The sequence below is a fragment of the Rhinoraja longicauda genome, chromosome 2 (assembly GCF_053455715.1).
Source record: "Rhinoraja longicauda isolate Sanriku21f chromosome 2, sRhiLon1.1, whole genome shotgun sequence".
Taxonomy (NCBI): Eukaryota; Metazoa; Chordata; class Chondrichthyes; order Rajiformes; family Arhynchobatidae; genus Rhinoraja; species Rhinoraja longicauda.
The window spans coordinates 16,081,731-16,095,643 of record NC_135954.1 but is presented as its reverse complement, the minus strand read 5'-3'; the positions used below and the strand labels follow the sequence as shown (position 1 = coordinate 16,095,643).

Below are 13,913 nucleotides of genomic sequence, written 5' to 3'. Positions count from 1 at the left end.
TGAAAACGTCATGGTGTGAGAGAAGGGTTTGATTCTGACCTCGGGTGCTGTTTGTGTGGATTTTTGCACATTCTCACTGTGACTGCGTGGGTTTCTTCCGGGTGCCTCCTATATCTCAAAGACGTGTGGGTTTGTAGGTTAATTGGCCTCTTTTAGTGTGTAGGGAGCTGATGCTGAAGTGGGGCAATAGAACTGATATGAATAGGTGATCAATTGTCGGCCTGAACGCTGTGATCGATGGGCTTGTTTCCATTCTTATCTCTAAAGTAAACTCGACTAAATGAACTAAACTGCCCTGTGCTATCCGTGCTAAAATTTGCGGGGAACCCCAAAAGTGTGATTTCTTATGGGGAGAGTAGAAATTGAGTTTGTTTTCCGTTCTTTTGTGGGATGCTCAACCTGCATCGAGATATCCAAATGTTCTGCAGTTCTGATCAAAGAAATTATGATTTCATCTTGTACATAGTTGTACCTTGTACCTTTTTCTGTTCGTTTACTTATTTATCTATTTATTCACTTCTCTATGTTCTAGATATCCCTGTAAAGCGTCTTTGAGTGTTTGAAAAGCGCTATATAAATGTAATGCATTATTATTATTATTATTATAGTTCCACTTGATGCAATCAAAAAACTTTGGTTCATTGTAACATTTTTGCATGTTGCGTTAGCCTAGCCTAGATATTAATTTCTTTTTAGCCAAATCATATAATCTACAGCAAAATTGCACAACAATTTGTACTTTTCTGCTTCCGTCTGTGTCCATTTTTTATTGTCTGGTAATCTATACTTGAAAGTTCTCTTTTATTACCTTTGAAGTTTGAGTTAACAAATAAAGACTGCGGCAAGCCCTTTAAGAATTTTACACGCCCACTATAATTTCAGACAAAGTATCAGGCTTCCAGTGTTAACTCTGTATTTTTTCCCACCTGCTGAGTATAATCAGTATTTTTATGATTTAATTTCACCAGAATTTCAATCAGTATGAATTTTATTACTGGTTTTACTGAAAATAGTATTTCAATTCTCTCAATTTATATTGCACATGTGCCAAGTTAATTGGTTTGGGTAGAACTTCAAGCTTTTCAGAAACACACTTATTGATAATCTTAACTATCTACATGTATTCCTGATGAAGTAACGAGGAATTTGCTAAGCTGGATATGACTGCTTTGCACCCAAGTTTAAACCTAGTGCAGACAGGTATGAGAGTTGCGTTTAAGAAATACTGTAGTTTACTCCAGGGAAGTCATGCCAATGAATCCTTCTAGCCTAAGTTAATACTTTAGCAAGATTTAGTTTATCACTGCCTATCAGCAAAAGTGCAAATAGCCAGATCACATTGTCTCCATTTTTGGCACATTGTGATCCTGACAACTGCACTAGTTGTAGATTTACACAAGAATAGCATTGTATCAGTTGTTACTTTTGCATTTGTACAAGGTGGGGTTGTGGAAAGTCAAAATAACTGGAAACTTATTTTTGTGACGTTCTAAATTTGGAAGAATATTCATTTGATGAAGTCTATCTATATATCTATATACTAAAACTCTCGTTTGTTTATTTGTGATCGAACTTCAGCCAAAACGGTACAAGATAGCGTGACAATTTTAGACCCACCTTAGTCAACGTCGTCGCTTTAATGGTAATAATGGTAGTTTTACTGAAATTGGTGTTATTTTTAAAGTTATTCACATCTTAAATTTTTTTAAAAACCCAGCACATGCGCAGTCGGGGCCGGTCCTCACTTAAGATGGCCGCCAGACCAGCGCCCACACTTACGTAAGATGACCGCCGGGTGACTGCGCGTGCGGACCAAGCGGACCCGCTGGGCCCAAACCCCTCCTGCATTCGCACAACGCTCTCCCCCCCACTCCTCTCCCCCCAACTCCACTCCTCTCCCCCCCCACTCCTCCCCCCCCACTCCTCTCCCCCCCACTCCTCTCCCCCCCACTCCTCTCCCCCCCACTCCTCTCCCCGAAGCAATGAGAGATTTGTTTGTTTTGCTGACGATTGCAAATTTGAGAAAGGATATTCTTGCTATTGAGGGCGTGCAGCGTAGGTTTACTAGGTTAATTGTCGGACTGTCGTATGTTGAAAGACTGGTGCGACTAGGCTTGTTTACACTAGAATTTAGAAGGATGAGAGGGGATCTTATCGAAACATATAAGATTATTAAGGGGTTGGACACGTTAGAGGCCAGAAACATGTTCCCAATGTTGGGAGAGTCCAGAACCAGGGGCCACAGTTTAAGAATAAGGGGTAGGCCATTTAGAACGGAGATGAGGAAAAACTTTTTCAGTCAGAGAGTTGTAAATCTGTGGAATTCTCTGCCTCAGAAGGCAGTGGAGGCCAATTCTCTGAATGCATTCAAGAGAGAACTAGATAGAGCTCTTAATGATAGCGGAGTCAGGGGGTATGGGGAGAAGGCAGGAATGGGGTACTGATTGAGAATAATCAGCCATGATCACATTGAATGGTGGTGCTGGCTCGAAGGGCCGAATGGCCTACTCCTGCGTCTATTGTCTATTGTATGATACAGAATTTATTAGACTTTTGTTTCACTGTACTTTGGTACACATGACAATAAACTAAACTGTTATTCACAAAATGCTGGAGTAACTCAGCAGGTTAGGCAGCATCTCGGGAGAGACGGAATGGGTGACGTTTCGGGTCGAGACCCTTCTTCAGACTGATGTCAGTTTAATATAACTGATCAATTATAATATAGAAATCTAATTCTTATACAAACATAAAAGGCAAGGTACCCGATTTAAAAAAATATTTACTGGAAGTGTGGGCTCCCTTTGCTGTGCTGGTGAGGGAGGAGGGGATGTATCAATTGGTGAAATCTTGTTGAAGATTGTAGAAATCCAAAGTATTCTCTGGTTAAATGGGAGGCTTGCAGGATGGCTGGTGATGTCCAGGTAACCTATCCTTGCTCATGATGGAAGAAGAGAGTTGAGACCAGAAATGTAGGTAGGTACTGTGATATTCTTTGAATATAATAGTGGAGAAACCAAGATTTTTGGAGGTATCTTGCAAGGAAAGTCTTCCAAGAAGCAGTGGCAGAGCTGGAGGAACTAGGAGAATGGTATGGAGTATTTCCAAGAGACAGGATGGGGACAAATATTGTAAAAATGGTCTGTAATGAATGTAGATGGCTAATGCATCCCCTGAGATTGAGAAATGCAGAAACGGGAAGAGTTAGAGATGAACGTCGCATGGTTCATAATGTGACGGTGAGAGCAGCATAGATATTCTCAGCAAAAATGACATTTTTGAGCTCTGCAGGAAGCAGCATCAATGCAGTTGTCATTTTGCCACAAAAAACTGAAGGGAGAAACCGTGAAGAGAATTTGAAAGGAGGACTGTTCTGTGTGTAATGGCAGTTTCTATACCATCTCGAAATCCCACTTCGATAGCCATTACTTCTCGGGGATGAAATGTAGTTATAGCTTACGCACACGTCGCACCCTGATATGACAAAACGAATCTTCCAAACTTCTTTTCTTCATTAATTAGTTTTATTAAAGTAGCACAAATCATAGAGTAATTCATCAGTTTCTGTACTTTATCAACTGTTTCTTCTTCAAACAATATCTAGAAATTCTTGCAGTTAATACCGTATGGTTCTTACAAATATAGCTGGTGCGAGCGCATGGTACGAGCGCGTGGTAAAGAACTGTATGCTCACCATTCTCCGAGTCTAAACTGACCCACAACCTCTGTCGACACACTAGCATCCTCCCATCTAGACACTCCCAATTACGCATTAAGTCACACCCACAAGCAGGCAAAAAAGACATAAACTAGAAATATTAAAACATAGCCATAACACAATGACAATAACTGAATTAAGCATAAATGGCTCCTACACTGTGTATTCCAAGGAGTTAGCTGTAGATTGGACATGTGAATTCCTGCGACTACGCCTTTGAACACAAAATTGAGTGGAATTAAAGAAATTATTCATACATTAATGACTAAGTTGGCTGAGACCAGTCAGCTGCGAGCAGTCAAAATGATCGTGGCCTTCAAAGGTATAGATGGGAATGATCTGGGAGAAAGGATAATATCAAGATAGAAGATAATAAATTCATTGGCTACGCAGGCTGAAATACTTCCAACTTCTACATTCATTTGATTTTCTTTAAAGGATTCTGAATATTTACTTTCAACAGGTTTGAGCAAAGTTTGTAGATAGTTGATGCAATTCAAAATTCTGTCTCTTTAAGTTTTCTGAATTTTTTTCTATCTCTGCTGACTATTTCAGTTGTGATTTAAATGGCAAGGTGGTTCACAGTGGGCACTGTAGATGTTAAGGTTGTTTCTTGAAGCATGCACAGGTGACGCAACTTTGTGTGATGGGAAATTGCCATTGTGGACTGTTATGGCGTTTTCTTGTAAGGCAAACTGACAACTATTGAAAGTTATATAAGAAAATAACTGCAGATGCTGGTACAAATCGAAGGTATTCACAAAATGCTGGAGTATTCACAAAATGCTGAAGAAGGGTCTCGACCCGAAACGTCACCCATTCCTTCTCTCCCGAGATGCTGCCTGACCTGCTGAGTCACTCCAGCATTTTGTGAATAAATACCTTCGAACTATTGAAAGTTGTTGAGGTAGCTTTTAATAAACATGGAAATACACATTACAGGGGTGTTTGCATTTCTAGAGACCTATCTTCATCACAATTTTGACCCATCTACAAGGTTCAAGAAATTAGTTTGGAAAAAAAAGTTTTTATTTACATCAATTCCATGAGAGTAAATTTAATTCCGTACCTCAAATTTTTGCATCATGATTTATAACTACTGTAAGGGTGAATTTCCATTACCACAATAGCCATAATTAGGATGTTGGGGGTATTAGTGTGCTCTCATTCAAAAGGAACATGAGTAACCAACCGTTCCATGATTGATTTTGTATTCTACGTTAACCTGATGTGTTAATCTTAAAATGCAATTATTTTATCACAATTGTCTGAAAAAATTGATCAAAAGTGATATTTCTTCCAATATAAGTGTATCAGTGTAATAAAGTACATCAGTGTAATGTACTTTCAAGCAATACTTTCCAATGTTTTTCAGACGGCTTGAAATAGTGTAAACTGATGTTAGTTTAAAAAAGTTTATTTTATCCATGGTACTTCATAATTCAGAGCTTCACCATTATCTAATACGTTGAAACTGGGCACAATGTCATGTTTCCCACATTATGAATCTTCACCGTTGTGCAATGAATGGTGCAGTGCATTAAGCTCTACAGAAACTCGGACTTGGCATCTCAAATTAGTATTTTGTGTTTGCATGCTCAAGTTTCAGTAGAAAGCATTATGTGCATTCTTGCAAATGGTTCTCATCAAGTTCACATTACAACAGTGCACGAGACTGAATTTTCTGGGTTTGGATAATGCTATTCCCTGTTTTATTTTTCCACATTTCCATTCCTAAAAAGGAGGGAAGTTGCAACCTCTTGTCTATAAACTGGGGATCAGAAATCAAACATTTTTACTGCAAAATTACAATAAACAAAGCTTTTTTTCAGCCATAAACATGCTAAATAAAAGCAAGTGACCTTTTGTAGAAAATGAATTTACACACTGGAAGAGTATTTGTGTTTTCCATTTTTGTATTGTGGTTGATATATTTTAGTTTGTACTGTCAGAATCCAGGCACCTTGAGTTTTACGGAAGGGCTGTGTGCTTGAAAAATGGAGGGTAATTCAAAAATGGTTAAATTAAACATGTAAATTAAACAGTAAATTTGAGCAGTAAATTTATATTATCCCCAAAATGTAAGCACATGAATGAAGCCTGGTTATTATAGGAACAAGCGCGTTATTTCAAAAACGCATCAGTCCATAAGTTGTAGGAGCAGAATTAGGCCATTCGGCCCATCAAGTTACTACGCCATTCAGTCATGGCTGATCTATCTTTCCCTCTCCACCCCATTCTCCTGCCTTCTCCCCATAACTCTTGACAACCTAGATAGACACACAATCTCTTTCCTTCTCTCCAGAGATGCTGCCTGTCCTGCTGAGTTGCTCCAGCATTTTGTGTTTATCTTCGGTTTAAACCAGCATCTGCAGTTCCTTTCTACACTCTTAAAACCCTTACTAATTAAGAACCTTTCAATCTCCATTGTAAAAAAATTCTATTGACTTGGCCTCTACAACCCTCTGTGGCAATGAATTCCACAGATTCACCACCCTCTGACTAAAGCATAAATCAAACATGTAAAGCACGAGGAGCCAGTAAATAATATTGCACAATCTTATTAGTTTCCTTAGCAAAGCAAATATTCAATGTGAATATGGTTGTATTTGTAAAATTAAATATGTCAAGAACGTCTTTGACAATTTCAATGCTGAAATGGTTTTTTTCTCCAATATTTGCAGATATATGTCGGGTGTGTCGGTCAGAAGGAACACCAGACAAACCACTTTACCATCCTTGTGTGTGTACTGGAAGTATAAAATTCATCCATCAGGAATGGTAGGTTGGGTCATATGTTTATGCTGTGGACTAGTTCCATTTTGGAGAGACAATCTCAAATTGCGGTGAAAAATATATAGGTGCTAATGTTGTCTTAAAATATTTGCATGGAAAATAACATCAGTAGTGTTGGTATGCAGAATAATAATTTTTTGGGCTAATTAAATAAGTCTGTTTTGCTGCATGTGGAGACAACGAAAGTGGGATGGTTAGACTATCACAAATTCTGAAATAATTTAAATTAATTTAATTTAATTCCTGTAATATAAATGTTTGACGTTTTAAAAGGCATTGGATTGCATATGAATTCATTTGGGGCATTCAAAATATTTGTGTATGAATCTGCTACCAAAGAAACTTATTTTATTAGCTGTTGCAGATAATCCACTTTTTTTTTTCCATCTATCCTTAACCAGAAAGTAGCGATGTCTGTCTCTTTATCCTGTCTCTTAGACCTGAACATTTCCCACCCACCCAGTATTTATCCCATGCCTCTTAAAAATTGCTGTTGAATCTGTTCATTGAATTACAGTTCATATCAACTACTTTGGTTTCCATTTGGGCTTGCTTTGCTAGGTAACAAAACCCAGACCTCAAAATGGTCCACTGGGCATGATTTTTGACAATTTAGTACACCCGATACCACATAAAAACCCCAAGTACATATTCAAGTCTATAGTGAAGCATTCTATCTTGAACAAGAATACTTTATTGATCCACTGAATGTGGACCTCGCTGGTGATGCCCTCATGTACCAACAAACTCTGCTTCTGATGAGGGAGGCAGTTACTTAACTGACATTTTGCGACAAGCTGTGAGTACAGATGTCGGCAGAGACTTGATAGGTGAGAACACCTGGAAATAAAAAGTTAATGCGAACTAATAGTTTATATAACTGAGTCAGAATGGGGATAATTAAATGTACAAAGTTTCAGTAAATTTTAAGCATGTGATGGACTGTTTTGCTTATCAAAATCTGAAAAAAGGTCTCGACCTGAAACGTCACCCGTTCCTTCTCTCCAGAGATGCTGCTGGTCCCGCTGAGTTACTCCAGCATTTTGTGTCTATCTTTGGTGTAAACCAGCATCTACAGTTCCTTCCTACACATAGCCCCTCGTATGCTTGAAGTAAATAGGAGAGATTTATTTTTGAATTACTAACCATCCACCTCCCTTCCAGTTTAGTTCAGTGGCTCAAACACAGCAGAAAAGAATACTGCGAACTATGCAAACATCGATTTGCTTTTACACCAAGTAAGTAAATATCATTGTAACTATTTTATCATTCATTTGTTGTAGGAGATGCACCATCTGTGGCAAAGTTCATATGTTTTTGAACTAGTCACCCTTATTTATTTTGGTATCCCTCAACAACATAAGTTCATAAGTAGTAGGAGCAAAAGATGACGATTCGGCCCATCTACTCCGCCATTCAATCATGGCTGATCTGTCTTTCCCTCTCAACGCCATTCTCCTGCCTTCTTCCCATAACCCTTGACACCCTTACCAATTAAGTATTTGTTAATCACCACCTTAAAAATACCCAATGATGTTGCCTCCATAACCGTGTGGCAATGAATTCCACAGATTCACCGCCCTCTGACTTCAGAAATTCTTTCTCTTTCTAAAGGTACGTCCTTTTATTCTGAAGCTATGCCCTCTGGTTCCAGACTCTCCCACCAGTGGAAACATCTTCTCCACATCCACTCCACATTATGCTATTAAAGTGGAATCTGGAATGTTCCATAGAAGGGGTTGGGTAAAGTTTATTTCTAACCATTCGGCCCGGCACTCAGGACTCTCCATCAAGTTATTGAAATTATATAGAATCTGTTCAGTTATTTAATCATTAACCAGTTTCACCTTGGCGGTGAAAATTTTTTGAGATAAAAATAAAATTATTTTTATTTGATGCTGTCTGGATCTGTAGGTCCATGTGTGCATATATTTCAAACAATTGAATTTGTTCACTTAGAATATATTCGTCATGAGGGCAAACTTTTTATTCCTAGTAATTTTCAGTGACACAGTTGCAGTTTTTGCACAAATAAATCTTTGTCTTGGTAATCCAGTTGAAAAGAACATATCACTTTACTGCCTGTAATGCTGAGATGTGTTTGACCATTAGGGAAAAAAGCACAAAGTAAATATTGACCTTGGAGTGAGCACCCAACACATCTTGCAGGAGGGTCTCACATATAACAATATTAGAATTGTTATTGAGTGAGTGAAGGGATGCTCGTTCAGGGGGGTGATTTTGCAGGAATTTGGGATATAATCGATAAGGTAACTGTCAAACTGATACTTTCATTTGCCACGGTTTTGAACATGATACCAGGGGATGTTCTGCTGGAATTTTATACAATGCTGGTTAGACGGTGGATGTGATTACTGTTTATAGTACTGGTCACTATTATAGGAATGCCATGATTGTCCTGTAAAGAGTGCAGTAGAAATGTGAAGATATCAGGATTGGAAAACTTTGATAATGAGCAAAGAAAGGAAAAGCTATGGTGATTTTCTTAGGCACCAAGTGTCAGTTCTCGCACCTCCTCACACCTATCCTTTGACCATGACCCCACAGACGATCACCAGGCATTAGCTCCAAGACTGTCTCTGATCTCATCCCCGCCTCACTCAGCCTCCGCGTCCCAACAAATCATCTGTCATCATGACATTTCCGTCATTTCCAACGTGATCCCACCACCACCAGCCACATCTTCCCATCTCCACCCGTCCCCACCTTCTGCAGAGACGGCTCCCTCCGCAAACACTTGGTTCACTCATCTCGGGTACGTTCCCCTGCAACCGCTGGAGATGTAACACCTGTCCTTCTACCTTCTTCCTCATCTCCATCAGGGACCTAGCAGTCCTGGGTGAGATAGAGGTTCACGTGCACCTCCTCTAACCTCATCTACAGCGGCCGGTTTTCTCGATGTGACTGTCTCGCCAAACACTTGCACTTGGTCCGCGAAGGCCAACTGCATCTCCTGGTTGCTAACCATTTTGCTAACCCTTCCCATTCCCATATTGACCTTTCTACCTGGATCTCGTCCATTGGCAGAGTGAGGCCACATGCAAACTGGAGGAACAGCACCTCTTGGGTACCTCAACCCAACGATATGAGCATTGTATTCTCCACTTTTAGGCAACGTCTAACAATCCTTCCACCCCTCACCTTTCTCCCCCAAACCCCTCTTTTTCTTTCACCCTGTGCGTTAACTGGGCTTGCATCTATTCCTCCTTCCCCCCCCCCCCCCCCAATAATCAGTTTGAAGAAGCGTTTGATTCCGAAATGTTACCTATCCATGTTCTTCAGAGATGGTGCTCAGTTATTCCAGCACTTTATGTTCTCTTGTTTTCTTTGGAACTGAGAAGGAATGTAGTCTTAGTTAAGATGCAAGGGTCTAAATTGAGTAAATAAGGAGTACTTGAAAAGCAAAACAAAAAACTGCAGTTGCTGGAAATAAAAACAAAACAGATAAAACCAAATAAAAACAATTACAATAAAAAGCAAAAGCAGAAAACATTGTAAATACTCAGCAGGTTAGACCTCATCGGTGGGAAGAGGAAAATAGTTAATGTTTCAACTCAAGGACTCTTTGTCAGAACTGGGAGGAAGAGAAAAGAAGCTTGTTAAAATACAGGGAAGGTGGATGTGGAGAGATAGTCTCCCGATAAGGTAAAAAGTGGCCAGAATTGGCCAGATAACATTGTTTACAGCTTACCCACAAGGTCACTGGAGTTTTTTTTACCCTATCAGAGACATTCTTCCCCCACCCTCCCTGCAGCTTTACGAACTACTTTTGTGTCATTCGCAGTTCTTATGAAGGGTCTTTGACCTGAAACATTAACTTGAACAGCGAGACTCTCGGGTAAAAGTACATACGTCTCTGAAGGTGGTGAAACAGGTATACCGAATGGTGATGTGTGGTATGTTTGCCTTCATTGGTTGAGGCATTGCGAACGGGCTTTGGGATCCCATGTAGCAGATGTAGAAATCGTTGATCAGGCCACACTTGGAGTAAGTAGTATGTGCAGTTCCAGTTGCTACATTTTACGATACATGTGATGAACCTCAAGAGGATGCAGAAAAGATTCAGAGGAATGTTGTCTGAACTGGAGGGCTTGAGTTATAAGGAATGATTGTATAGGCGGGGACACTTCTCTCTGGAACAAAGGAAGCTGAGGACTGACCTTGTAGCGGTTTATAAAAATTATAGATAAAGTAGAAATCTTATTCCTGGGGTAGGGGTCTAAAACTAGAGGACATAGACAAGTGATAGAGGAAAGATTTAAGAGGATCTAAGGCATTGTTTTCACATGCAAGGTTGTGGGTAGGTGGTACAAGCTAGTTTAATTTATTATCCCATATACCGAGGTACAGTTGCATGCAAAGCAGTCAGCGGAAAGACAATACATGATTCCAATCGATCCATCCAAAGAGTACAGATACATGATAAAGGGAATAATGTTTTGGGCAGGGTAAAGTCCAATTAAAGATGGTGTGAGGGTCTCCAGTGAGGTAGATAGTAGCTCAGGACTGCTCTCTAGTTGTTGGTAGGATGAACAGGATAGCTACCAGAGGTAAATATGATTGCAATGTTTATAAATTATTAGGACATATGCATGGGAAATATTTTGGGGAATAAGGGCAAAAGGGATTAAAGAAGGACGTCTTGCCTGGCATGGATGAGTCAGGCTAAAGGACTTATTTCCTTGCCGTATAACTCTGAATGTATATGTAATGAGGGATGGTACTAGTGGAAAGCTGTTCCTTTGGTGGAGAAGTCATGGACTTCATGGAAGTCATGGGTATAAAAAGGGAGAAAATTGTCACAAACAAAAATGTTAACATAACGCGTGATTCCAATTTGGAATGTATTGACTTTAAATGTGGTGGAGGCAGGTTTCATTGTTGCCTTTAAGAACTGCTTTAAGAATTGCTCTGGCTGTGAGCCAGTGTGGATACAATGGGCTGAATAGCCTCCTTCAGTGCTGTAATCGTTGAGTGTATGAAATGATGGGTGGACTGAAACCCTTATCACATTTAAAATGCACGGATGCATATTAGAAGAGCCATGACCTGCTGGTCTAAAGGGCCGGGTGGAAGATGGGATAGACTAGGTACCTCTTCTGTAGAGATTGAGAACGAGTTGAGCAAATGAGTTAATGGGTGTTGTTAAACATTAACACGTGATGTTTTATACCTTGGAGTAATGCAGATTTTGAAATGGTCTTCTGTATACAGCACTTAAACATGGTAATGTTACTCCACCTAAAGGTAGAATACGAGAATGTGGCTTAGCATAGCAGATCTCTGGGACTTGGATATATTGAATTTTATAATCAGTATAGTTACACCAATTACATAACTGCACTCTTTTCAATTCTAGCCTTCTGAATAGAATGGTGTCCAGATAGTGCTGGTTACCTGAAGATTCAAGCTAATAAATCAAGATTGAAATTATATGCTTAAATGGAGAAATCTGATATGTTTGACATTTTTACAAAGCCTAATGTTTGTTCTTTACTGTATGATGAAAATAGAACTTGGCTGGAACTAAAGGTGTATGTTAGTATTTAAAGTAACAGAAAAAATGGTTGTAATCTTCGTGTAAATCTGGCCCATTTAATTTTACCATGCAACAGTGTGAAATCTTTTGAATAAATGGCTGCAATCTTGCCTTTAAAGACTATAAACTGATTATTTCCGGTATTATTTGTCTTTTATTTGTGGAATTCTCTGCCACAGAGGGCAGTGGAGGCCAAATCACTGGATGAATTTAAGAGAGAGTTAGATAGAGCTAGTGGGATAAAGGGATATGGGGAGAAGTTGGGCACAGGTTACTGTTTGTGGATGATCAGCCATGATCACAATGAATGACAGTGCTGGCTCGAAGGGCCGAATGGCCTCCTCCTGCACCTATTTTCTATGGTTCTATGTTTAGTCGTGGAGTCATGGAATCATACAGCCCAGATGCCTAATCTAAGCTTGTCCCATTTGCCCGCGTTTGGCCCAAATCGCTCTAAACATTTTCTTTGCATATACATATCCAAGTCTTTTAAATGCCTTATAGTATCTGCCTAAACTACCTCCTCTGGGAGCTTGTCCCATGGTGTTGATAGTACTTCAGGAGTCAGAAATGATATGCTTAAATGAAGAAATCTAGGTGAAAATATTGCCCCTCGGGTTTGTATTAAATCTTGTCCCTCTCACCTCAAACATATGTCCTCTTTTGTTTGATTCCCCTACTTCCTCTACCCTGAGTTTTAAAAAAAACCTTTAGTTCACTTGATCTATTCCCCTCATCATTTTATAGACCTCTATAAGATCGCCTTTCAGCCCCCTGTGCTCCAAGAAATAAAATCCTACCCTGCCCAACCTCATCCTGCCCAGGCCCTCAAGTCCTGGCAACATCCTTGGAAATTTTCTCTGCACTCTTTCCAGCTTAATGACATCCTTCCTATAGCAGACACAGTACTCCAAGTGTGGCCACAGCAACGTCTTGTTCAACGGCAATATAACAATTCAACCTTTATACACGATACCCTGACTGATGAAGGTCAGTGTACCAAAAGCCTTCTTGACCACTCCATCTGTGACCCTACTTTCAGGGAACTAGGCACCTGTACTTCTACTCTGCAACACTCCCCATGCCACTACCATTCACTGAAGGTCCTGCCCTGGTTTGATTTCCCAAATGCTACACCTTGCACTTGCCTGCATTAAACTCCATGAGTCATTTCTCAGTCCACATGCCCAGTTTATGTTGGTATAAAAGAGAGGAGGAGAACTTCTTCAAAGCAGACATACCTCGAGGAGAATTCGTAGTTCCCTTAAATAATTCCCTTAATTTTTTTTTATTAATCAGATTTAGTGTTTCAAGAGTCTGGAGTATTTAATTGTCAATATCTGTGATAGACTGGGCAATGTCTACAACATTTTGTAGCCTCCTTCGTTCCTGGGTATTCAAGTTACTGAACATGATGCAACTAGTCAGCATGCTCTCTACCATCCACCTGTGGAAGTTTGATAGAATATTCAGTGGCATAACAAAACTCAATCTTCAAAGGAAGTAGAGGCATTGATGAGCTTTATTTGTGATTGTATCAATTGGCTGGGCCAAGGACCATCTTCAGAGAGAAGCACACCCAGGAACTTTAAGGCTGTTGATTCTCTCTACCACAGTCCCTTCGATGAAGAGAGGTTGTTTGTCTTTCCCTTCCTGAAGTCAACAATCGGCTGCTTGGTCTTGCTAATGGTGAGAACAAGATTGTTGGATGGATTAATGTCTTAATCCATCTCTCTCTCTCTCCTGCACTTTTACTCAGCATTACCCTTTATTCATCCAACAACGGAAGTATCATCGGTGAATTTAAATATGGCGTTTGGGCTATGTCTGGCTACACAT

General features: G+C 39.8%; 1 protein-coding gene across 2 annotated transcripts in view; it reads left to right on the top strand.

The window, feature by feature from the left end:
• marchf6 (membrane-associated ring finger (C3HC4) 6) overlaps positions 1-13,913 on the top strand; it is a 71,212-nt gene that overhangs the window by 21,914 nt on the left and 35,385 nt on the right. For both annotated transcript variants that reach the window (XM_078415400.1, XM_078415392.1), the window contains exons 2-3: positions 6,403-6,499; positions 7,679-7,752. In XM_078415400.1, coding sequence (XP_078271526.1) covers positions 6,403-6,499; positions 7,679-7,752 — 171 coding nt within the window. The remainder of the gene's footprint in view (positions 1-6,402; positions 6,500-7,678; positions 7,753-13,913) is intronic.